This window comes from Pygocentrus nattereri, chromosome 3 (assembly GCF_015220715.1).
Source record: "Pygocentrus nattereri isolate fPygNat1 chromosome 3, fPygNat1.pri, whole genome shotgun sequence".
NCBI lineage: Eukaryota > Metazoa > Chordata > Actinopteri > Characiformes > Serrasalmidae > Pygocentrus > Pygocentrus nattereri.
Genome location: NC_051213.1, coordinates 19,650,594 through 19,675,229, shown reverse-complemented (window position 1 = coordinate 19,675,229; position 24,636 = coordinate 19,650,594). Strand labels below are relative to the sequence as shown.

At 38.6% G+C, this 24,636-nt stretch overlaps 1 protein-coding gene across 1 annotated transcript in view; it reads left to right on the top strand.

Moving 5' to 3' along the window:
- snrka (SNF related kinase a) overlaps positions 1-24,636 on the top strand; it is a 38,095-nt gene that overhangs the window by 2,165 nt on the left and 11,294 nt on the right. Inside the window, exons 2-3 of the mRNA XM_017700398.2 lie at positions 2,993-3,710; positions 17,676-17,817. Coding sequence (XP_017555887.1) covers positions 3,122-3,710; positions 17,676-17,817 — 731 coding nt within the window. The 5' untranslated portion in view covers positions 2,993-3,121. The remainder of the gene's footprint in view (positions 1-2,992; positions 3,711-17,675; positions 17,818-24,636) is intronic.

Sequence of the window (24,636 nt, the reverse complement as noted above, 5' to 3'; positions counted from 1 at the left end):
TTCAAATGTCCATTGATACATTGAATGCCACGTGTAAAAGACTGCATTTTTCTATCGCCTCATGAGCAGATTGCTTATTGCAGATATTAGTTTGTGGTTGTATTTGTTTGTAATGTGGAATTTTGGTCTCGGATTACAATACAGGCCTATGACTAGCCATTTCAACAAAACTCTTTATAAAAGGCTAGCATTATGATTGAAGCTTCTTCAGGTCTAGTGTGCTATGTAATGCTTAGCCTGCTAGAGTATTTGCAATATTTATTTTATTTTATTTTTTTACTCTAGTGGTTTTGTTAACCAGTGATGTAAGTTGATACTCCATGATGGAAATCCTTGAACTTCTGTGGAACAGCGTCTGTTGAACTAACAGCGAGTTAGTGAGGCGTTTTGTTTCTCACCTAAACAAAAGCGACTGTAATAACACAAGGTCCTTCATTTTCATACTGATAACAGCAGACACAACGCAAAAAACAGCCATTATATGTGTGCACAGCAGGGGTGCAGTAGTAATGTTTTGGAGCTCTGTTACATTAATAAATAGGCCTACTTCAAGTCCCATTATTACCTGACAGCAGGTCCAGGGATGTTTGCGTTTTCATATTGCTTATATTTACTTTTCTTTTTGGGTACTGTTTGCAGATTGACAGTCATTTCCATCATTGATAATGTTTTAGCTGATGGTTTTTAGACACATTTTCAGAAATCAAATATGGATGTTTTTGCACTGTTAAAGGCTGTTACTAGTTACATTTTTTTCATGTTTAAAATTAAAAAAAAAGTATGTAAAGGGATAATTTGGTGATGGTGAGAGTTAAACTGAACACAGATGCAGTCCAACAGCCTAGACAACAAAACTGTATTAAATTGTTTGTCTTGTATTGTTTTATTGTGAAATCAGTCATTAATTTATGACCAGAACATACTTTTTTTATAATGTCAAACTAATGTTGAATGCTCTAATAAACTGAGAATAGAAACTAACATATTTCCATAAGGCAATTTTTAGCCACTCATTGTTAAGGCAGCACTGTTTCATATCGCTCAAGTAATTCATTTTGTGATGGAAAATGGAAACTTGTAGCCACCAGATTAGCATTATACAAACTGTGTGACTAAACGATCCCGTACTTGCCTCAGATTACATTGATTTTAATAATCTCAAACAGACTTCTTTCTGAGGTTTCTGACACTGTGACACACTTTACATACATTGTTAAAAATGGATGCACCTTGTGCATCTATAAATAATAGTTGCAGTTGTCTTGAAGCCTGTGCTTTTCCTGTACTTCATCCTTTTTTTTAGTTCGAGATGGAGCGCACAAGAGATTTCACTTCTCCACAGGTGCTTCCTACATTACAGTGACTACAGGCTTGTGTTTGTGAAACAAGTCTGTTGTAAACATCAGATGCCAAACCTATAGCCATGTAATTTAAACATTAAATGCAAGTGAATATTGAAGCCTTAAATGAAACTTGGCTGTTGAGTTTTATGACATATTAATGAATTAAGGCTTCATTGTAGAAATATTGGAAAACTCTCTCATTTAGGAGAGTTTAGCTTATGTTTGGGATGATTGGGGCAGTCCAGGACAGAAGGGGTGGAATAAACTGGCACCCAGGAATGATAAATTGATTATTCCATTTATGACGATGAGCACACGCTATGGATCATAGTATTGATGTGTTTCATTTCAGAATTGCCTTTTTTTATGGACCCCTCCTTCAGCGTTGATGCACTCTTACAGCTTACTTTTGTCTGTAATTTACACTTTCTTTTTGCAACCTTTCTCCCTTACTTATTTACACCCAAACAAGTTTGGTGGCATTTCTCTGTCTAGAGCAGTGGATGTGAGCGAAGCAGAGAGCTCTCGCAAAACTCATTTCAACTTTACAATCACGTCGTCCCTGTACTGCCCTGAGGTTAATGTCATTGTAATTGAATCATCCCGTTTAAAGGAACAGTCCAGTGTTTTTTTTTTTTTGTTTTGTTTTGTTTTTTTTTTTAAAGCAATTTCATAGTTTTTTTTCTGTCTTGTATAGAACAAGACAGTAACGTTGCTTTTATGAACAGTAATATTGTGCTAATGCAGTATCCTCCTAAAGCTGCGCAGTTATTTCCATCGCTGACCTGAGAGAGAACAGAATGCATGTAATCTTATAACTCGGCTGAACTGTTTTTCCTGTCTGTGCTCATATGAATGTTGTGGGTAGTTTTTGTCAGCATTTTCCACTGTCCTCTTTGTAAGCTAACTGAAGCCTGTGTGGCCAGAATGCCAGCTAACAAGCTAAAAAGTAAACAGTGATTTTATGGTACAGTTTCAAGTGAATGTCGAAGCACTTATAATTTGCCTGATACTCAGAGGATGAGATGTTAAGTTTATAGTTATTTATGATAATCAGTGCTGCTTACTGTTAAGTTTGATCACTTGGGCACATGTACATTAACACTGGTAGTGTTTCAAATTATGAGATTAATTTTCATATGGGAGCATTGTGCAGCATAGGAAAGAGTTTTTAAAAGACTTTGGCCAGAGTAGTAGTGGTTACTTAAAAATGTCCTTAATGAATGACACCATTACTTTTCTCAAACTGCAGCCCAGTTACTTGTTACTTCCTGGAAAACATAGTCTTAATACTCATTACTTCTTGTAACTCTGAAATTTATCCCATCTTGAAAGTGCAAGAGGAAATTTAATAATTCATTTGTTTAAAAATGTCTTAAAGGTAAAAAATTCTTAAGTCAGTAAGGTGGTGTGATGCATTATAGTGCTTAGTGTGAGGCATTAAGTGATCACAAGAATTTATACTGTGTTGCTTCACACACTTTTTGCAAGACAGTGGTTTTGGTAACATGTTGACGTTTTTTTTCCCCAGCACTGCTTGTGACTGTTGTCTCTTTGTATTATAATGTGTCCTCCAATAGATGAACTAGTTTTTCCAATATAATATTTCTTCTTGCAGTATTTAAAAAAAATGTCTCTCTGATTGACAGGAGCCTGGCATCATGGGTTTGCTGTTACCAGCCAGTGTGCTGAAGTGAGCTGGACCCTCTCTTCACTGTAAACTCTTCCCCTCCCCCAGGGGTTATCCCCTACTCTCATCTAACGGGGGACCAGCAGTCATGGCGGGCATCAAGCGTGGCTATGACGGCAAGATTGCTGGACTGTACGACCTGGACAAGACATTGGGCCGCGGGCACTTTGCTGTGGTTAAACTGGCGCGCCATGTCTTTACTGGGGAGAAAGTAGCAGTGAAGGTCATCGACAAAACCAAGCTTGACACGGTTGCCACTGGTCACCTCTTCCAGGAGGTTCGCTGCATGAAGCTGGTACAGCACCCCAACATCGTGCGCCTCTATGAAGTCATTGACACCCAGACAAAGCTCTACCTGATCCTGGAGCTGGGGGACGGAGGGGACATGTTTGATTACATCATGAAACATGAGGAGGGTCTGAATGAAGAGCTGGCTAAGAAATACTTTGCTCAGATCGTTCATGCCATCTCCTACTGCCACCGGCTACATGTGGTGCACCGCGACTTGAAGCCTGAGAATGTGGTGTTCTTTGAGAAGCAGGGCCTGGTCAAGCTGACCGATTTCGGCTTTAGCAATAAGTTTCAGCCAGGGAAGAAGCTGACGACCAGCTGCGGCTCTTTGGCATACTCTGCCCCTGAGATTCTGCTGGGGGATGAGTATGATGCACCTGCAGTAGGTGAGTACACTCTTTAAAAAATGGTTCTTTAGTGAAACCTCTGTGGTTCTGTATAGAAAAATAAACACTCAAAAACTTTATACATTTTTTGCATAATTGAATGATTTGTCTCTATAACAGAAACCCAGTTGTATTTGGTTATTTAAAGAACCCTTTTAAAAATGATTCTGTATCAAAAGGTTCCACTGTTATGAATCAAGGATTACTTTTAGCTAAGAATGTTATTGTTGATAAGGTGGTGTTGGTAGTCCATGTAGTGATAAAGTTGCAGAACACAGAGAAGTTTGTGGTTTCTGTTTTATGGTGTATTTAAGTTCACTGCTCCATATTTGTGTGATTGTGTTTTGTGCTAAATTGCAAAGTTAGCCATCTCAGTGGTCTAAATGTAAAGTTACTTTTTTCTTAAGTAATTAGCATTTTCACAGTATTCGTTAATAAAGACGACTCTCTGGTAAAATCTCAGTACCCTCTGTTTACTGAGGGTGATTTTAAAAAAATAAAAAATTAATAAAAATGATGGATCCAAAGTTCTGCTCCTATCCCTCTCAGTTACCATTTAGATGGATCCTCTTTGTATAGCTCAGTTGCACTGATATAAGACTTATTTTTTGCAAAGGACGCAGGACTTAAGAGTTGTTGCAGATTAAATACAATAAGCTGATTTCTGAGCCAAACAAATCTGTGTGGTGTGCAATAAGTGCTCTGTAAAAAATGTACATTGACAGAACACAAATCAAAGATTTAATCTTTAACTTAAGAATCAAAAATCATGTTGAACTTGAGCATTATAATAAGTATTAATGCTTGGATTTCTGTTTAGGCACAAATGAGTTACAGTTGGTCACCAGTTATTACTCACAGATCTCCTTGCAAAAAAAAATAGGTGTGACATGTTGTGAATAATGTTTGCACCTTCCTGGAATGCTGTGGCATTCCTTAGCTACTTCCAGGAAAATGAATGTGTTCAGTTTGACGCAGATTTTGCATGTCAGGTTAAGGTGTGGAGATGTTGGAGCATGTTGGAGCATGCTGGCGTACCAATCATAACCACGCTGAATACCACAGCCTCCGAATCTAGTGTGGTTGCTTTTTCAGTTTTGTCCTGTTTTAAGTCTAGTTGGGTCTGGACAATTAATCAAATTGTAGCGTCAGTCATTTTGGTGTCCAACAGTTATGGAACCATGATAATCGAGATGAAATTATCATTGTGTCACATTCCATTTCTCAATAACGCTCTCGGTTTGTCTAGTATTATAAATACCCCTTTCCTTTACAATGGTGTGCCTTCCCCTTCTCAAAAGCCCAAACTCCAAATTAGGTTTGGTCCAATTTATTTTTATTTCATATTTTTGTTTTGTGGTTTTCAGTAGGTTCATAGTTGATTGTATTTATTTATTTTCATATTTATTTAAATGGGTATAATTATTTGTTATATTTGTTTATCCCTTTTTACATGTATCTTTTTTATTTGATTTTTATTGAATTATATTCTGAGTTCAAGGAAATCCACTGTTATAAAGTTAAGGTCAATAAGTGCATGATATTTCCAAAATCGATAAATAATCTTGTTGCATAATTGACATACTTTAGCTAGCGCTAGTGCATGCTAACATAAGCGCAGTTCAGTGATGATTGATACTGCATGGAAATTGGTCATATCAGTTTCATGTGAGGCATTAGTGTTTGTTCTGCGAGGATACTACACCATGAAAACCTTGGGTCTTCCTAAAATATAGTAGAGATGTGAGGTCCAAATAACTTGGTATTATATTCAGTTAATTGAAATTCATTGTTAAAAACTTCAGTTAATGCCTGTGTTTCCAAAATCACTGAGTAATTGTGTTAAATATTCTTAAGAGTTTATGAACAAATATCCAGTTCACAGCAGGAAAGAGGTGAGGGGTTACCAACGGGAGTGTGGAGGGGCAAATATAGCAGCATGTAGACGAGCATTTTATTATTCAAAAACAGTCTGGGGTTTTTGTAATTGATGAGTAACTGAGATCGCCTCTTAAAATGAGCTAAGAAAGCTATCATGTTGGATGCTGAAGAGGACTCGACGACATCTACGTGAGGTTTTTTTTTTTTTTTTTTCCCCTCCGTGGATGATTTGCCAACATGTTATTGGTCAGAGAAATATATTTTTATTATTTCTGGACCTAGCTAACATTAGCCAGTGCAGCTAGCCTAGTTGTTGATACAGCAGCGTTCTCTCTACCTTCTTAGCCACATCCTTAACAGCGCACTCACGCTCAGGTGCTCGTTTCATAGTAATAACGTTTAACATATTTACTTACAATTAACAGTAAAACTGTTGAATCATTAAAAATTCTTAGTCTATAAATTTTCTCTGTAACAGACACCTGAAAACTGATTTCAATATTTGAATAGTGGAACCTTGCATAGACAAAATAGTCAAGTATCCATGTACATCCCAAGTACAAAAAGTAAGAATGTAGTACATGGTGCTCAAACTGAGACACAACTAGTCTCAGGGTGTCTGCGTGTCTTCAAGGTCAGTGTCTGACAGCGTATGTCATAAAAAGGCCATTGGAGAACATATTGGCTCCTGCTGCTGCTGCTGTTTTGGATTTTAGTTCCAGTCACAGTTACAGGAGATTGGACAGTGGAACAGTTAATCCTGTCTTTGTTTGCGCTGAGCCCTCGCTGCTGGAGCACTCATTAAACATTCCTTATTGACACTGTCAGTGTGATCAAATAGATGCTGTGCTCTGATTGCCAGCAGCCTCTCCACCGAGATTGTTTCCGGCTTTGCGTCTGAATCGATAATACTTTGTACCGCATTTGGATAGCATTCTGTTTTGATACCCCATTGTTGAACTGGGCAGCAGTACTACAGTTGGCCAAGGTTCATGCTATTCTATGTGTACCTGATTTCTTTTCAGGCCTCAAGGTTTCTTTCTTGCTGTCTGATTGACTCACTAGCAGCGATTTTACACTACACCAATGTAGCTGATTATGACTTTCAGTACCATCTTTATTGGAATGGGGTTGGTATCCTTGATCTTTTGACGTGCTGTTTTAACCAAGCTCACTCAAACACTTCATAAAGACAAAGAGAAAGATGACTGATTCAGGTACTTCTAACAAAAGAACTGGAACTAATTTGAGTGTCACTGGAAGACAGTATGAAGGGTGAAAGAATAGCAAACTTGAAGTCACTTCTCATTGGTTGAATATATTTCATTGGTGAGTGTAGGAAAGACGTACATATTTGATTTGGACTTGAATTACTAGACAATCTAGTTCTATTTTCTGAATTGTGTTGCTCCAATCTAGATGTGTGTGGCCATTGTCAGTGCCACCTGGTCCATTCTAGCCATTAGCAGTGATGAATGAATGCCTGATATGTGGAGGTGGCTGAGGTGAATGGTGTGAATGAGGATGTGAGTCCTGTGGATGTGGGTTAACATGCCCCAGAAGGAAGAAGTTCTCTCTGTGCTGGCCTTGTTTATACCTGAACCTATTTGTTGTTGCTGGAGATTCTGGGGAAATGAGAGTCTGAGAATTTATTATTTTTTTTTTTTTAAACCAGGAGATATGTTTCCGTAAGGGAGAAGTCAAAACCTTGACTGCTCATCCAGTTATTTGCTGTCTTTTTCTTTCTTTAATGGATTTCACTTTTACTTGGATCTTACTGAACACCCAGTGTTTTAATAAAGTGTAGATTGATGAGCCACAGTCTCATCACACTTCAGCACTGACATTTGCAAGATTGGGAGCTGTGAATCATGCCTGTGGGGTACTTGCTATTTTAAAGCATTTTATTGTGAAGTATCCCAAGCCTTTTTTTTATCTTGACTTCATTCTAGCATGGTTTTGTGCTTGTACATATTGAGATTTTACTCAACAAACAAATGGTAATCTGTATTGTGCTTTTCAGTGACATGAACTTTTGTGCTTTGGCTGTACTGTAAATAAGATTGCGTCTAGTTAAATTCTAACAAAGCCAAATAGTAAAAGCTTTATAGAATAGAAAATCAAAAACAAATCCAATTAAGCATGTAGTTGTGTGTCACTTGGGCATTAATATAACATTTTATGCAATGAAAGTTAACATTAACTCTTACATGGAAGAAAACAGCTCTGTTAACTAACATTTGTGTTTCACTAGCTAGCTTGTTTTGCTTGTGTTATTAAGTATACTCTGAACATCAAAAGAACACGGACTAGAGGACTTTGGGGTGTGGTCTCTTGGATTTCATCACAGTCCAATACTAGAAGTTGTCCCCAGATGCATGTTCTTTTGAGAGCTACTGGTACTTACTAGAAGGACCTTTGCAGGATCATTGAAATAGTATTGTTAAACTTTGAGATAAGTCTCAGCTACTCATTCAACCCAGAACAATTATAGGCAACATGGCTGAATCTAGCACATTTGTTAGAATAAAGGACTACATGATTCCACGATGGCCTTGAATTATGCATAATTTAGATAAGATTGATGAATTTATTGTTCAGTGTTGATCTTTGCCTTCAGCATGGCTGAATAAAAGACTAGAGGATGGTTGGTTCAATAACTCCAACTGAGCTACCCGCAGTGAGTGATATTGATTGGAATTTTTATGACTGTTCCCTCTCACTCACTGTGTGTGTTTTGCTAGTGTTGTGATGCAAGTGTTCATTTGACAACTTTGGGTTCCAACAATGCTGTCACAAACTTGCCTTTTGCAGTCTTGTTTTTGCACAACTTATGTCCCACCACTTTAATCTGAATGTGGTCAGTGAGGTGACCCTGCAGTTGCATGTTTAGGCTGTTCAAAAGAAGTTTGAAGATCCAACTAGAGATTTGGAAAATACAGTAGGAATTAGAGGTTGACCAATAATCGGAGCTGACATTCAGCATTTTTCCATTTATTGGAACTTGTTTATTGAACTTGTTTCCTTGCCTATAAAAGCACTTATGTATATGCATATCTGATGGAACCACCATCAAGAAAGCACTTCTGTAGTCTGGCCCAAGGTCCCACCCTTAGCGTTATTGGATCGATAGAAATGTGGACCATGTGTGGAGTAAATCCAATCAAACATGCTTTGTGCTCTATGTTTGTGAGAAATATATCTATGGAGCAGCACCTGCATTCACATTCACAGCAAGAGGAAATGTAAGAACATGTTGAGGTTGAACAATAGCACAATGAACTCTGTCATAATTGCGCTCACTCACTCTCGCACACACACTTTGAGATGACAACTGTCATCAGTATACATTTCGGTTTTTGTTCTGTTGCATAAGGACATTCTAGGCTAATAAATGTGACTTGTGCGTGCAGCTCAAATCCTGCCCAAAACATCATATGTGTTTGGTAGAAATAAGGTTTCTGATGGTGTGTGAACCCATACTGCTTCTTTAGTAGTTTGAACACGGTTGGAATATGTGTGCCTGTAGAGGAGCTTAAGAGGGTGCCATTCACCCATAGCTTATACTATATAGACAAGGTTCCAGAAAGTGGTAAGTTATTTGTAAAACCATAAGTTATACACAGTTTCTGGTCATTTTCATTTGTATTTACGCTTGTTAAGAGTACAGACAGCTGCTTACATGCTCCTTCCAAAGGTTCCACTTTTCTGCTTAGGCTACAAGGGCTGTTTTCATGGAATCATGCAGCACATTTTAAGTGTGGGTCAGAATCCATCAAATACAGCCAACATGTCCAACTGCTGCTTGTTAATTCCTGAATTATGTACCTTCATGTTTATATACCTTCATTGTTGCTTTTTTCATACAGTTGAGTTTTTACTGCATGATTGCACAGATTTTTACTGTAAAAAAAAAATAAATCTGGGGTTACATTCACAGTTGTATCTATGTATCTGATTTGTGTAGGCTTTACAGATTTTGTAGCCTGTATGCAGGCTTTCTTGTTTGCACATATTTGCTGAAAAGGCATCCTGCCCCTGATATGTGCCTTTTTGACATTGTCAGTGACTCATACTTCATATATTTTATAGAGAATCAGATCAACAGATCTTTTTCCTTTAAAGTTTTGAGTCCTTTTTTGACTTCTGTTTTTCTTACAATTGTCATTGACTTAATTATTTTACATTTACATTTACGGCATTTGGCTGATGCTCTTATCCAGAGCGACTTACAATTTGATCATTTTACATAGGTAGGCGGTGTTAGGAGTCTTGCCCAAGGACTCTTATTGGTATAGTGTAGGGTGTTTTGCCCAGGTGGGGATTGAACCCCAGTCTAGAGTGTAGAAGGCAGAGGTGTTAACCATTACACTACCCCAACCACTAATTATCAGCGATAACTATATCTGTTTTAAAAATAGTTTTAAATTACTATATTTGCAGTCTTTGTCCTGTCTCAAAGCATTTTATCATCATAATGTTCTAATATTAAATGTTATGTTCTTTTAATGGAAGCACTGAATAGGAGTTACGGTCTTGTAAATTTTCATGCTAAAATGTCAAATTTGTGATAAATGAATATCGGTTTTAAATATCAGTGATCAGTTTCCTTAAGTGTACAGTACAGTCAGCAAACTGGAGCAAATAACTATTCATTGTAATTGTTTAATTGTATGAAGTATAATGAAAATTAAGCAAGCCTACTACGTGGACAGAAAACAAAATACTATTACAAAATGTATCATAGTCCGTAAGTTTATTAAAATACATAAGCTAAAGTATGTGCCACAAATTCCGTTGTCCTTGACAAGAAAGATGCTTGGCCTTCCAAGACAAAGAATTTCATTATTTTTTATGTTAAACTTTGACTCTGAAATTTCAGTGCACTTTACAAAATTTAAATATTGTAATTAACTCAACATGGAAACATTAAGATATGGCAGATTGTATAAAAGTACAGTAATTGACCCTTTTAGTACAAATTTACAACCAAGCTGACAAGTAATGACATGGCAGTTGTAGTTGATTTTTGGAAGATTTCAGAATTTAGACCAAATCAGCTGTGAGGACTCAGATGGTTATACTGAGAAGGCTAGAGAGGTTCACCTTGCTGTAACCTCAACCATGTAGACCTCTACAATATTTAAATAGGCTCCTTACAAAAAATGGCACTCCTTGCCAAGGCATGTAATATTTAACAGTTTTGTGTTTAACAATTCATTGTCATATTAAATTTGGCTTTAACAGGGAATGATTTCTAAGATGTATGATAACATTTCCTGCTCCTCTGTGGATGAGCTAGCCTGTATGCTAACTTCTCTTTAGTCAGGAGGTGTACGTTGTGCGTTTGAATGAGAAACCCAATGAAGTGTGTCCTCTCTGGCCCTCTGTGAGCTGCTGTGAGGCTCAGAAAATTGCCCAGTGACAAATCCCTGAATCGCTCATTAAACCACCACTGAGATGCATATGCTGCATGCACGTTCTGCCTGCGTGAGTCTTGCCGTTTGTGCTGCTCTGGCACCATTGCAAAGCTTCCGGGGTGGTGTTGTCTCCCCTCCCCTCCACCCCAACCCCCCAGATTATTTTTGCTCCAAGACCCAGCACTTCTCTGTTGAAGCTTGGGGGGTGGGGGGAGTACGGGGTAAAGCAGGACTGCTGGAGCTACGGATCTGTGGGGGGAAAGTGTGTGTATGTGTGTTTGGGGTGGTGCAGCAGGAACTATGTTTAGAGCAGTGTCTTCCTGATCTTAACCATGCCAGCCAGACACAGTGCAGTTTGCCCAGAGGGTGATTAATCCAGCCTGCTGGTTGCCATGGCAACACCTGCTGCCATCTAAGAGAGAGAGCCAGGTGTGTGTGTGTGTGTGTGTGTGTGTGTGTGTGTGTGAGAGAGAGAGAGAGAGAGAGAGAGAGAGCGCGAGCGAGCAAGAGGGCATGGTGGATGAGGTTGCCTGCTCGGTTTGTCACCTTGGCATCCTCTCTGTTTGTGAACTCTTTAACAATTGCTCATTCATGCCAAAGCCTTTTCTCTTTTTTTTTTTTTTTTTTTTTTTGGATGTCGGAGTATCTAGTTACTGTAGGTGATTAAATTTACTTTAGCTAACTGCTCTGATCTAACATTGTGATTTGTCATCATACATACAAAACAATGTTTATGGTGTAAATACAGTTTCTCATTAGTTTGAAAGTTCTGTAAAAACCCTGCATTATTTACTTTCTAAAGGATACAAAGGGTGTAGGGCAGGGGTAGGACAGTTCATACAAGTAAGCATGATAAAATGTGTGCTTGGTATAGTCTGATTAGTGTAAATTGTGCTCATGCCTGCATGTGAACTTTATCAAGTTTTTCATTTATCTTTTTCAAAACAATCCTAGAATAAAATTGTTGATTTACATCCTATAAAGAATGTTCATGTGAGCACTTGAATATTCTGTAAGGGATATGGCAAATTGAAGCTCATCCCTTGGTGCCTTGGATCCTGATTAGACTGGTAGAAAACTCTCTTAGGATATGGTGCAATGCAAAAGGTGTGAAAACATGATCTAAATTCCTGCTAGGTTATATGGTTCCACATTGTTTTTAATGTGTGAATGACCCTAGTAACTAGGACTTTAATCTTCTGTTGTATGCTTTCAAATTGAGTGTGTACATCACTACAGGCTGTTACCACAACCACAAATTTTGCTGCAGTGTCCAGGCTCTGGTCTTGAGTCAGCCTTCAAAATCTTCTGAGTTTTATATGTATAATCATCATAAAATAGTTGTTAAAATTTTTTTTAAAAATATGTGTGTGTGTGTGTGTGTGTGTGTGTGTGTGTATGTATATATATATATATATATATATATATATATATATATATATATATATATATATATAATCAAAAGTACTGTTGTTCCTTACAGTGCATTAAACCACTCTGAATGACTTCATTATTGAATTATGCTGAAAATTTAAGAATCATTGAAATTCCCCTTGAAATAGTTAATCAAGATGTTGGCCGTTGGTAGTCCTGCCCTATATGTGAGTACGGTGCTTGAGCTTCAGAGTGGACCTGACAGCAGTGGCTGTTGGCCATGTGATCGTCATCTGTCTCTGAAACTGACTGGGCTATTGTTCCCTTCTCATATAAAGGAACTAAACTTGAAGTTCATCTACAGTTGATGGGCAAAGTGCTATCAGCTGAATTAGGTCTTTATTACTTTTTTGTGTGAAGTTAGTGAGAGTTTGTAAAACAGACCTTGTGGGTTTTTTGCATTGGTTAAATGCTGAAAAAAGACAACCTAATGCTAACTCGGTGGCTTTCAGTGATTTCTCATTAAAGGCATAGGAGCTACTGCTGTTACTTTTACTGTGACTGAAGAAGTAGTGGGTCAGATCCTGTCTGGACATTTGAAAATGGGTAATCAGAATGATGGAGCCCAGCTTTCTCTGAATGTGGTGCAAGCACTTGTATTCCAATTCTCCAAAGGCAAAAAACAAACTCTATCTGTTCTGTCTTAAGTAAATAAAACCCAGAATATATTTGTGCTTCTGTTTCCTGTAATTCAATGTAGCCTCCTGTGTCGCCCCCCCCCCCCCTACTCTCATATGAAGAATGAGCAGTGTCAGTAACCATGAAGGGAGATGGGGGGGAGGTTAAAGGTGCAATTTGTAAGATTTTTAGCTAAAAACATTCCACAATTGACAAATTATTAACAGAATGTGAAGAACTGACAGTTTTGACATTGTCAAAGATGCCTAATTATCGTGTTGCAGAGATATGTACTAAGGTTTGCTTGCTAACCAGCTAGTTCTGGATGTCCTGTATCATAGTAACATTTTGTACCTTAAGAGGCGATAGTGAGTCCCTGTAGCATCGAGTTTGCCATCAGTCCAATATGAGAGGATGAAGTAGCTCTGGGCTGCTCTGCAGACATATTCTAACCTCTTGTTAATCATGTTGAAGGTACTGCCCTCGGTTAGCCCCTGGTTAGATGACAAGGAACAATAAACATCACGATGGCTGAAGCTTTTGGCAAGTGATCATTATAACCCCCACCGCCCGCTCCCAGCAAGGAGCCATGTTTAGCAGCGAAGAAAAGAAGCGACATAAATAGAAGCAAAGCATGAAATTACATGTGTCCACTGCTGGACACAGCTATCAGCAAGTAAAGGGATGAAGTTTGTTGCTGAACCTGTCTTTTAGACTGGTAAGGAGAGGGGAATGTACATTTTCTTATTTCTTACAATAGAGGTGGATATGTTGCCCCATATTTGTTGAGAATGTGGAGTACGAATTCCACAGGTTGCATCGTCTTTCATCTTGCTCCTTTAAAGAAGATAAGCAGTATAAGTGTCTAAATATAAGAAATCTTTTTTCTGTTATGTCTCAGATTTGTCTTTTTTGCCTGAGTCATAACATGGCACCATTGCCAGCATGATCATTTGATCCTGATTATTTCATGATTTTCAATCCATCGTAGGTTGACATCATGATTATTTCATCATGGTCAACCTAAAAACATTTTTTTCACTTTGTTAATTCATGTCCCTGGTCATATTGAGCATGACATCATTTGTTTACCTGTAATATTCCATGACATTGTAATGAGTTTTGCCCAGTTCTTTTTGCATATCCTCTGATTTTTAACAACAGCATTTGGTGGAAAATAATATTAACCAATAATGTTGTGTTTTGCCCCCTACACCTACCAATTCCACCTATCATTGGTGGTCAGCTAGCTCAGAGACTCACCGTAGTATTGTGTTTTAGTCAAGATTTACTCACAATTTCTAATTTGTGCACCACCGATAGGGCAATTATGTTGCCAATATTTGTCCGTATAACAATGGAGGTAATAAAGCAATATCTGTGCATTTGTCAACTTATGAGTACAATATTTCTGTTTTGAAGTCATTTAAGACTGTTGGCTTCTGTCAGTAGAGCCTTCCTTGTGCATGGTATCTTGCACACCCAGCATGTGGATTAAGGCCACCTTTTGGATTCCTCCACCGTGATGGTGTGGTCCATTGCCCAGCACATCAGCAAGCCAGGGCCTGCCTGCACTTTCTGCTGCAGTCATTCAAATTTAAACTGGAGAGAGGTTCTTTGGCCCTAGGGATGTGCCTCTTCTCTCTGCAAAGTTTCCACTTGTGTTGTTTCTTGGGTACATGCGCTGCAGTAGGGCATAAAGGAGCACTTGATTTTTTTATTTGTTCCCACTGTTTGTGTAATTGTAACCTGGCATGCTTGGTGAAATCATATGGTGCTGACCTTTTTCTCAGAGCGTTTAATATTCAGCGCCCCTATGCCCTCCGCAGAGGTGAGCCATGCTGTCTGCTGTCAGGCCTGCACTTTGCTCAGACCTGGTTGAGTTGCCTGCCACATAGCTGAACAGGCAGGTGTAAATGGACATGTTGCCTAACAGAAAGGGCTTTAGGGGCTCCTTCAAACTTCTTGTAATGGTATGGTCTGAGGTGAGCTTCTGTGTAGTAACATTTAAAAGTTTAAATTAAAGTTTTTTTTAAACACACAATTACAACCACTTCCCCAATATGGATGGAGACATACAAGCTAGAAAAACGGGCAATTCCTCCCAAAGTCCGTCTGTGCCGACTTTAAAAATGGGCTTCAGAGAAACCCATCCATGCCTGACTTTTAGCTTCAGTGCACAATGTTAGCAGCGCTGCTCAGTTTCTCTTTACGCAGTACTCTGAGCACAGCATGTTATTTGTATTTGTAGGCTTTGTCCGTACACGAGACCATCCAAACTTATAACGTGAATCACCAAAGAACAATGTTTCTAAAATTACACTGGTGTTGCTTTAGAGGATGTTCAACTGCAGCTCAACTATCCAAACAAAAGACTTCAGGTAAAACTCAAGTGATCTCCACTGATTAGCCTTGGATCTGATTCATTCTGTCACAGGGCTACAGAGACTTTTGTTGAAAGAGACAGATCGGATTCAAAACCATAAATCATGCTTTACTTAAAGCTATACAGTAGTGCTTTTCTGACTAGGAACAAAAACCACTCTTCTCACCTACAGTGGTACTTGGTCAAAGGTAACTGATGTAGCATAGTTAGCTAATGCACTTAATTTAAAATCAGCTAGTTTTTAATGATTTGCCTATTTAGGTAGATTGCATTCATTTACACTAAGTACTTAGTTCTAAGTAGGTAATTCAGTATAATATTGGGCTCAGTATATGCGAATACTAAAAAAATGTATAATTGTACTCATGCACATTCTGAAAAAAATGTTATTGATGCGTCCCTTGTCTTTTGTATGTCTGTTTCCATTAATGGCCTTGTGTGCATCTCTGTGGCAGAATAGGCTTATTGACATAATGGATTTGATTCTGCACTTGTGTAAAGTGTGCCTATATATAGTATATGTTATATGTTTCTAATTTCTAATCTAGTTTACTGCCCTGATTGAGGCGACGTGCTGGGACAGTTTTGTTCCTCAGCACTCATTCTGTCAAGAGTCAGATGGAACCTGCAGCTTAGGGCTCAGTGGGTCATCACAGTTGAACAGACCCAGCAGGAACAGGGCAGCCTGCTTACATTCCACAGACTGTATGACTGTTTCCGTTAACGGCCATATGTATAGCTCTGTGGCAGAGCAGAACACGTGTAGGTGCCATTATGCAATAAAACATCCCTCATTACCTCCTCATAACACGCACGTAGCAGTGGCGATGGCACACAGACCTTTTGGCTTGTGTTAGCTGCCACTGGAACTATGTGCTGAAAACAGATCTACTGGCAGCGAGTCAAGCCTCTTAGGTGCTTAGTTTTGACTTGGAATGTCAAACTACTTAACAGTGTCCATGGACATGTTTTAAAGGATCTAACTGTGTAGTTGCCATTTCTATGTTCATGATAAATGTAATTAGTTTGTTAAATTCAATATGAAATAACCCTCATGCCCCAGTGCTGTTCTTTGTAACTCACCCTTCCTTGCTGAAGTACTGCTGAGGTTTGACTGCTGTTTCTTCTCCACTTTTTTCCCAACAAGTTTGCTAGGATGTTCTCTATCTTGAAACGAGTGTCAGTAAGAGGGTGGTTCTGTATAATCCCATGAGAACGAAGGTCTGATGGAAATTTTGCTCAAATGTTCTGTGATCCCGTTTGCTTTAATTACAGCATCATTTATATTAAGCCATGCAGTTTTTCTGATTGATACACACGATTATGTAAAGTGTTAGAATTAGGTGCTTTTGGACCTGGAGATGTCCTCTACATCCATGTTTCCCATTCTAGTCCTTAGGGATCCTAGACACTCCACTTTTTTTCTCTGCCTCATTTCTCACAACTGAACCTCGTTTTCACTGTTCTCTACTGCATGGTTTGGGTGTTGGAAGCTGGGAAAGAGCAAAGATCATGTGGGGATCTGCAGGGACTAGGTTAGAGAGCATTTGTTCTGAGTTATTTATTTTAAATGCTTCTGTTTTCTGTGCTTTCATGTAAGTCATAACTTCTCTACAGTAGATTTATGGTAATTGTTTATTTTATTACATTAGTCACATTTGCGTTTGTGCTAAATTTAGGCCTTCAGTGTGAGTGGGAATTTTGAGCAGTCAAGAGCTTGCTTGACTGGCTTTCCATGTGTTGTGACAGCCAAGGCCCTGTGTACAATTTTTGGCTATACTCCCAATGACAAACCAGTTTTACCTATCTCATAGGCAAAGTCATTTGCTATTACAGATCAGTGAATGGACAGCTGTCTAAGGGTTTCTTGTCAAGCTGTTTTTGGTTTTAGTTAGTGTTGATGGGAGATGCGAAGAAATACTGGTAGTGCTGGGCAAAACTGATGATCAGTACCACTTCACATGCCGTTTAAGATTTCAACCATACAGTTAACAAACCCATACTTTGTGTGCTGATACTCTGTGGCAAAAGAATCTTGCAACCCTGACACACCATGTTTTGGTTGAACTGTTCTGTTTTCGTAACTTAAAATTACACCAATGTGAACCTTGCACAGTATTGTAAACCTTGACCATACACAAAACACATTTCCAGAAAGGAAACTTCCCTGAAACTAAACAGTTTTAGTTTTACATAAATTTGTTTTGTCTCCCATTCGTCCTTCAGATATCTGGAGCCTAGGAGTGATCCTCTTCATGCTGGTATGTGGACAGCCTCCCTTCCAGGAGGCTAACGACAGTGAAACCCTCACCATGATCATGGACTGTAAATACACTGTACCAACCCACGTCTCCAATGCCTGCAAAGAGTAAGTTTGCTGTACCCTCTCATCATAGTGCACATTGTTCACCCATACACTCGTAACATGATCAGATAAAAACACTGCAACCCTGAATCCTTTGCTACCACAAGCCACATTGTCCTTTATTGAGGCTCAAGGTAGGACCAACACTACCAGTTCCCTGGAGAGACATTGAGGTATAGTGCATTCTCTGTAAAGTTTGTCCCAGTTAGGTTCCATTCTGCATTTTTCTAGTTTGAATTTAGACAAGATCCAGGAAAAAAAACCTCTTCTAGCTCTCCCGTAAATACATGAGCAAAATTTTCAGCCATTTTTAAATAAAGCATATTCTCTGTAGTCCGGTTGGCTGCTTGTTGGGGATAGAAGCGATGCTCTCTTAACAAGCTGTCAGAGGTTCTGTGATTTTACTTGAAGGACTGGGTCATACGGTTTGTTAAAAGGCAGCAATAGCCTACTTAATGTACATGTACACAAACAGGTTATCTAATTGATAAACTGTAAACTGATGTATTGGTATCCAACCTATACTTTCCCAGGTGAGGTGGAAGCCCCATAGAGATCCATTCAAATCATACACTGCCACTTTCTGCACTGTTCTGAATATTTAAATTAATTTACAAAAAAATAGATTCTTTTGCTTTGGTAGTTACAGAGCAGCACAGCTCCTCTGTGGAATTCTGCTAATTTTCTTTGTCAGTAACAATGTGTGACTGCGATTTGTAAACAGATCTATGGTTCATGTTATCAGGTTTTAAACAATCTGTAAAATGGTTTAATTAGAAAAAATTTGAAGAATTTAGAAGGAAAAAAGATGATATTCCCACCTGAAGTAGTTGTGTGATGGTGGTACTTGGATAAGGATCATTACACTACATATTTGAGATGATTCATCAAATGTGTTGTGCCTTCGTGGTATACCATTCTCTTATTTCAGAATTTGTGTTGAGGATTTTTCTCATCTGATAATTTCAAGTAGATTGCACAGAAGGTGATATTAGTGCATTTCTAAAAAGGCCACTTTTTTTTTTTTTTTTATCTTGTTGCTTGGTGGGTATTCATGTGTCGGACATTATACTGTTGTAATGTTAAACCATTGGCCAGTCAGGCTAGTGCTGCAAAAAATCTAGATAAAGATCTGTTATAAAATGGCATGTAAATCACATGCTTGTGTTCATTAGGCTTCATATGCACAGATGCAGCATCTTGACACCATTTTCTATCCATATTCCAATATTAAAGTATCAAAAATGCTACTGCTTCAGTACATTAAACCGTGTTTCGGTAAAAGTGTCCAATGCAGCAAGTGTTGCTGTTTAGTCTGCAGGTGGTTATTGTGGGGTACATGGCCACCTTTTGACCAGAAATCCTGATTCTTTATTGTGTGTTTGCTTCAGCATTTCTGCTGTTGCCAGCTGCTGTCCTCACAGCAGGGGTGCCACATTGTCATGGCTTGACTGATGGCGTCATTTGCACTCCTTGAGCAGCGAGTTACTTCCCTCGCTTTAATGTTTGCATCAGTGATCTTCCCTGATTGTTCCAGTTGCTCTCTGTCCAAATTTCATGTCCAGAAATATGTTTTGTTGGTCAGAACTAAATGGTGTTTTGTAATATTGCTACAGATTTCCCATTTCATTAGGAGGATGATCTTATGAAAGCTTAGTGTTGTAAAAAGGCTTTCTACATTGAGGAAGTATGTTGGTGTTTGATTCTTGGGTGCCGCTATTTAAGAAAGAAATGTATCACATCTCATAATACAGTTGGAACCAAGTCCAAATTATATTACTTAGACACGCATGTCAGTCCAATTCACAGTATGTATGGTTGCTAAAAAGAAATCTAGTGCATAATTCTACTACAGATCTGCCCAGAAAGAGCAGAGATTCACATGGAGCAACAAAACGTAAAGCAAATGAAAGGAGACCCTTGATGACAGTAACAGCCACATAGCCTTTTACCATAAGAATAGAGTAGCTAGTAGGGAAGGGCATTTTAACCAATTTTTTTTTTTTAATTATGTATATTTTAATATTTGCGCTGGCTGCATATTTCATTATAGCAATATTAATGTGCAAAACTTAAATATTTAATTTCAGAACTTGGTCTTTAACAATATCAGATTGGCGTCAGTGATATTCAAGATTTCAGTTTCAGGTTTATACGTAACCCGAGTCGCCCAAGGGAAATGCACTGCAGATGACCAGCTTGACTCACTTTGGTCACCTGTGTGTCCTCATTTAATGAGTGAAAAAAGCACGGTCATTTAATTTACAGTTGACTGCTAAAGCTGTAACTATTTTATCTTGAACAGTAAAATCCCTTGGATTTTTGTTCATTCTATTATTACAGATTGTTCATGCTTGGAGTGTTTGGTGCAAAAATTTTAATTAACAGCTAGTGGGCATGTAGGGCTGTGTTAATTTGCTTTTGGCATGTACTTGGCTATTTGCTGGGGGACCTGGGGTATCCATACAGGGAAGACAAAGGTAAAGTTAAATAAGTAAAATAGCCAGGTCAGCTCTGATATAACTCCTGTACGCTCTCCTAGACAACATCAAGGCTGCAACAATGTTTTTAGTGACACTATTTCAGCTGTTATGATGTACACATGAGAAACTGCAGGTCAGTGAGTTGGTCCACCTCTTCAGCCGTCATCAGTGAAGAATCATGTCTTGATTATTTAGTGCAAGTTGTACAACCAAATATTCCTGCTAGAGCAGTGCCGTTTGGTCTTTTCTTTTGTATATGCGCTCAAAGGCTTTTAGCCCAAGTTATGCCCCCTTTTTTTTCTTTCTTAAATGGGGAGGAAATTGTACCAGAATTGTAGAGAACTGTTGTGCTGTAACCCCTGAAGTGTTGGCTGTCACCCACACTATAATTAACGACATTTATGGGCTGCCAGGGGCTGTTATGTCTGCATAGTCCATCCACAGTCAGATGCATTCATCAAGTGTGAGTGGTATTATGCTTTTCTTCCCCTTTTTAAACTCCTAGTTAGCCAAACAGTTGTTCCCAGAGCTTTCATAAGGAGGATCAGCCAATACTGTTCTACATGCTTCAATAATATTTTTGTTTATTTCTTTCTATTGTAGTACTCACGATTAGATTTTAATTTGGTCTGTTACTACTTTACTAGGATTGTATGCATTTCGTAGTTCCTGAGTTCTCATTATTGGGTAGTTTAATCAGTATGGTAATAATGAGGGATGGTCATTGTGAATACACTACAATTTGAAATGGCACTGTGCTTTAAAGCAGGTGAAAGTACAGAACGTTCTATTTTTTCCGTGCCCCAACCCCACTTCCTTTCACAGCAGCGGATCTTGATGCTTTTTTTTCTTTCTTTCTTTCTTTTTCTCTCTCTTGGTCTGTTTGGTTTTTCATTGCAACTACCACACATTTCTCACAGTGATGCATAACTTATGAATCATTTTTTAACTTTCTGACACACTGCAGTTGTAGGACGGGACGATTTTCAGCCATAATCAATATATATCTTGATGTTCATGCATACTTTTGATAAAATGCATGTCATTTAGATAAAGAAGCCTGTATTAAATCCAGTACTAATAAAAGTAAGCAAATAGCTGCCAAGTAGGTTACACATGTTTTCTGCTATGAGAAATAACAAACAGTGGATCTATTTATAACTTCAGTTCTTCACTAAATGAACACACAGGCCTCTTTTCCGCTGTCGAGCCAAATGGTTCTAAGGGCTGTTCTGTGCTGGTCTAAACTCGTGAAACCGGTTACAGTTTCTTTTTCCATCTGTTGTGCTGCTAAACCAGAACCGGGAAATATTCTACACGAAAAATCTACACAAACGAGTGGTAAATTGCTAACAGGCTAAAAACATTGATGCCACCCTCCTCAAAACATGTTTGATTCCGTCTGTTGTTCCAAAACTAGTCTCTCGGATTGTTTGCCCTAAATGGGTTTTATTTGAGCATCAGTTACAGAAAGTGAGCCAGTACTGCAGTGGGTTGCACAAGTAGCTGGCTAGCACTACACTTGATGTCACCCAGCTTTTTTTTTTTTCACTTCAGTACCAGTCGTTCGAATTTGCGCTCTCATGTATGAGTCTTTACTCTCTAAAAAGTTTGTTTTTAACATCAGTTAACTGGAACATAGTCTGTACTGCAGAGGAAGGCATCGTACAATCATGTTAGCTTAGCAGCCAACAGCTTAACACCTTAAACAGCTTAGGCATAAAGCAAATTAGGAGCACTGAGATATTCATGAAGTTGCCTAATTTTTTTTATCTCTGAAAAAAATTGCAGGCTTATTGCAAGTTTTCAATACATTGCCCAGCCCCATGTTGTAGCCCTAAATATCTGAATGAACATGGGCATCAGACAGGCGCACCCAGGAGACTTATATTTGAAGGCAGCAGCCATGTAACTAGTTGCACCACTATGCTGCTTTTAGTTGTGTAATATCTTTTCTGTGCAGGGTGTGTCGTCCCCCATCTTCAACTCCATAGGGCGTTTCTGAAAATTCCTCCTGTAATGCTATTTGTTTCCATTCCCTTACCCTGTATTGTTTACTTTGGCATGTGCAATGTAAACTTCCTGCCGGTGGCTATTGCAGTGCTGTGGCTTTGCTGCTCCAGTCGGACCATGTGAACAGTTTATGAAGCTCAATAAGATTGAGACTATCAGATTACACTGTGGTCCTAACAGCATGGCTACCTCTCAAATCACACTCTTTCAACTAGTGTTGGCTACTGTGTCTTGTTTCAGTGTTGTGGAAAAGAAAATGAAACTAACTGGCAGAGCTGCTTACCATGTGGTTAATGGGAGTAGTGGTTGGCTTACCAGCATTACTGAATTTCCATCTGCTGTCTCTTTAGCAAAGACAGCATCAGTCAAGTAGAGAGAAACAATGGGGACCTTTTTAATTTCCTTTTCATGGCATTGAAATAAATGAGTCTTCTTTTTTATTATTATTTATTTATTTATTTTTACTACTTTTAAAGAATTATGTATTAGGCTAATAGTATTACCTTTACACAGTTAGCCCATATGTAGTTGATCAGCCAAGACATGCTTGTCATTTGAAGTCTGCTTCTTTAGTTTTCCTACTGGAAGCCTGAGGCTCATGTAGCCAACACATGATGTAAGCTAATACCCCAGCAATACTGCAAACTGCGCATCATCACTTGCAAAGTTTTGTGTTCAGAGTTCACTCATTCTCTGTTCAAAGATGAAGTCTAAAAATGCTAATCTGAAACAGACTAACATAGCTTTAAAAAAAAGTTATAATGCATATCAGCATTTTGTTGCATCATGGCTTCTTGATATGAGGTGTTAAATGGCTGTTATAGTGATCCTGTTCAGGCTGAATGTGATTTTACAGAAATGACTTTTTTGCCCTTGTTTTTTCCCCAGTGAAGCCTGTATTTAGGTTTGCTCCTGCCGTTTTGCCATCAGAGCTCACGGAATTGACACTTTGTATGCAACAATGTTTTCTGTCACTACACTCAAATACACTCAAGGTTTCTTGTTTCATTGAGTGGACTGTGTTTGTTCAGAACAGACGTCAGATCAACAAGCGCTTATAATTTTGTCGAGTAACAAAGCATAATGAAAATAACTTATTCCTATTCATGAATTTTCTTGTTCAAAAAGGTAGTTTGTGACACTGAATAAAAATCTAATAATTTTGACTTGTAATGTAGTCCTGTAGAACCACTTTTTTGCATCAGTCTTGGAGTTATGGGGGCTAATAACTTGCTAAACCAAGTTTGTCTTATTGTAACAGGGATTTTTATGAGGCTCTGTGGAGCTCTTAGGGTTATGTAACTCACTGGTGCATAGTAATAAGTAATGTCTTGGGGTAAATGTAATGACTGTCTGGGGACAACCATGGAAAATTTTGGGCAAAATATGTGAGGAAATGTAGACTAATGAAGGAGGGAACAAACAGAGTGTGAAATTTCTAAACCAGTCCAACAGTTCATGAAGGTGGACAAGAAAGACAACAGGCCTGCCATGGATGTAATGTAAGATAACAAGGTCGAATGTCCCATAGTTGAGCATGAATGTCTGTCTGTGGGGAAAACACATTACATGCAGTAAAAATAAAAAAAAACCTCTAGAAAAGAGAACACACTGTTACATTAGTTTTAGAAAGCATCACTGGAGTGGTGTTGCAAGTTAACGACGGGTTACCAGCAGCTATTTGTAGTCTCTGCTGTTCAGTCACAGTGATACAGCAGAACCAGATGTGATGTGGAAAGAATTGGCAGCTATGCTCAGGAAAGGATGAGCTATCAGATTTGTGTCTGAGCTACACGGACTAGAGGGATTTGTGAGCAGGTTTTACAGGGTACGCACCCTTGTGTGCAGCGGATTTCGTCTCAGTTCAGCACCAAAAGTTTAAAGGATTGTCCCTAGATATGCATTTTTGTTAGTAGATCACGTCTGGGCCTGCAAGTAAAAGTAAAGTGGTTAACATAGTATTTTATGAAGAGGTTCCGCATTCCACTTCTGTTCGGCTGTCCTTGCAGCCTTTCCGCACGAGGAGAAGGATATATTTAGTTTATGCCTCAGAAAAGGGAGGTTAACATCCTCCTCATTTGCTTCTCTAGGATTTAAAAAAAAATGTTTAATAAATACATTTTGAGAGATGCAAATGATGCTGTGATCTCAACTTTACACATGCAAGTGGTGTTGTGCTCCAAAAAAATGATGTAAACCTTATCCTCTGGGCTTTGCTCCAAGGTGGTGTGTAAGTGTAGCTGAGAGAAAGCTTTCCCTCAAAGCTGCAGTGAGCTGGCCCTGTGTTGGCTGGCTGGGCTGTGCTGACTGCGTGGACGTTAGAATG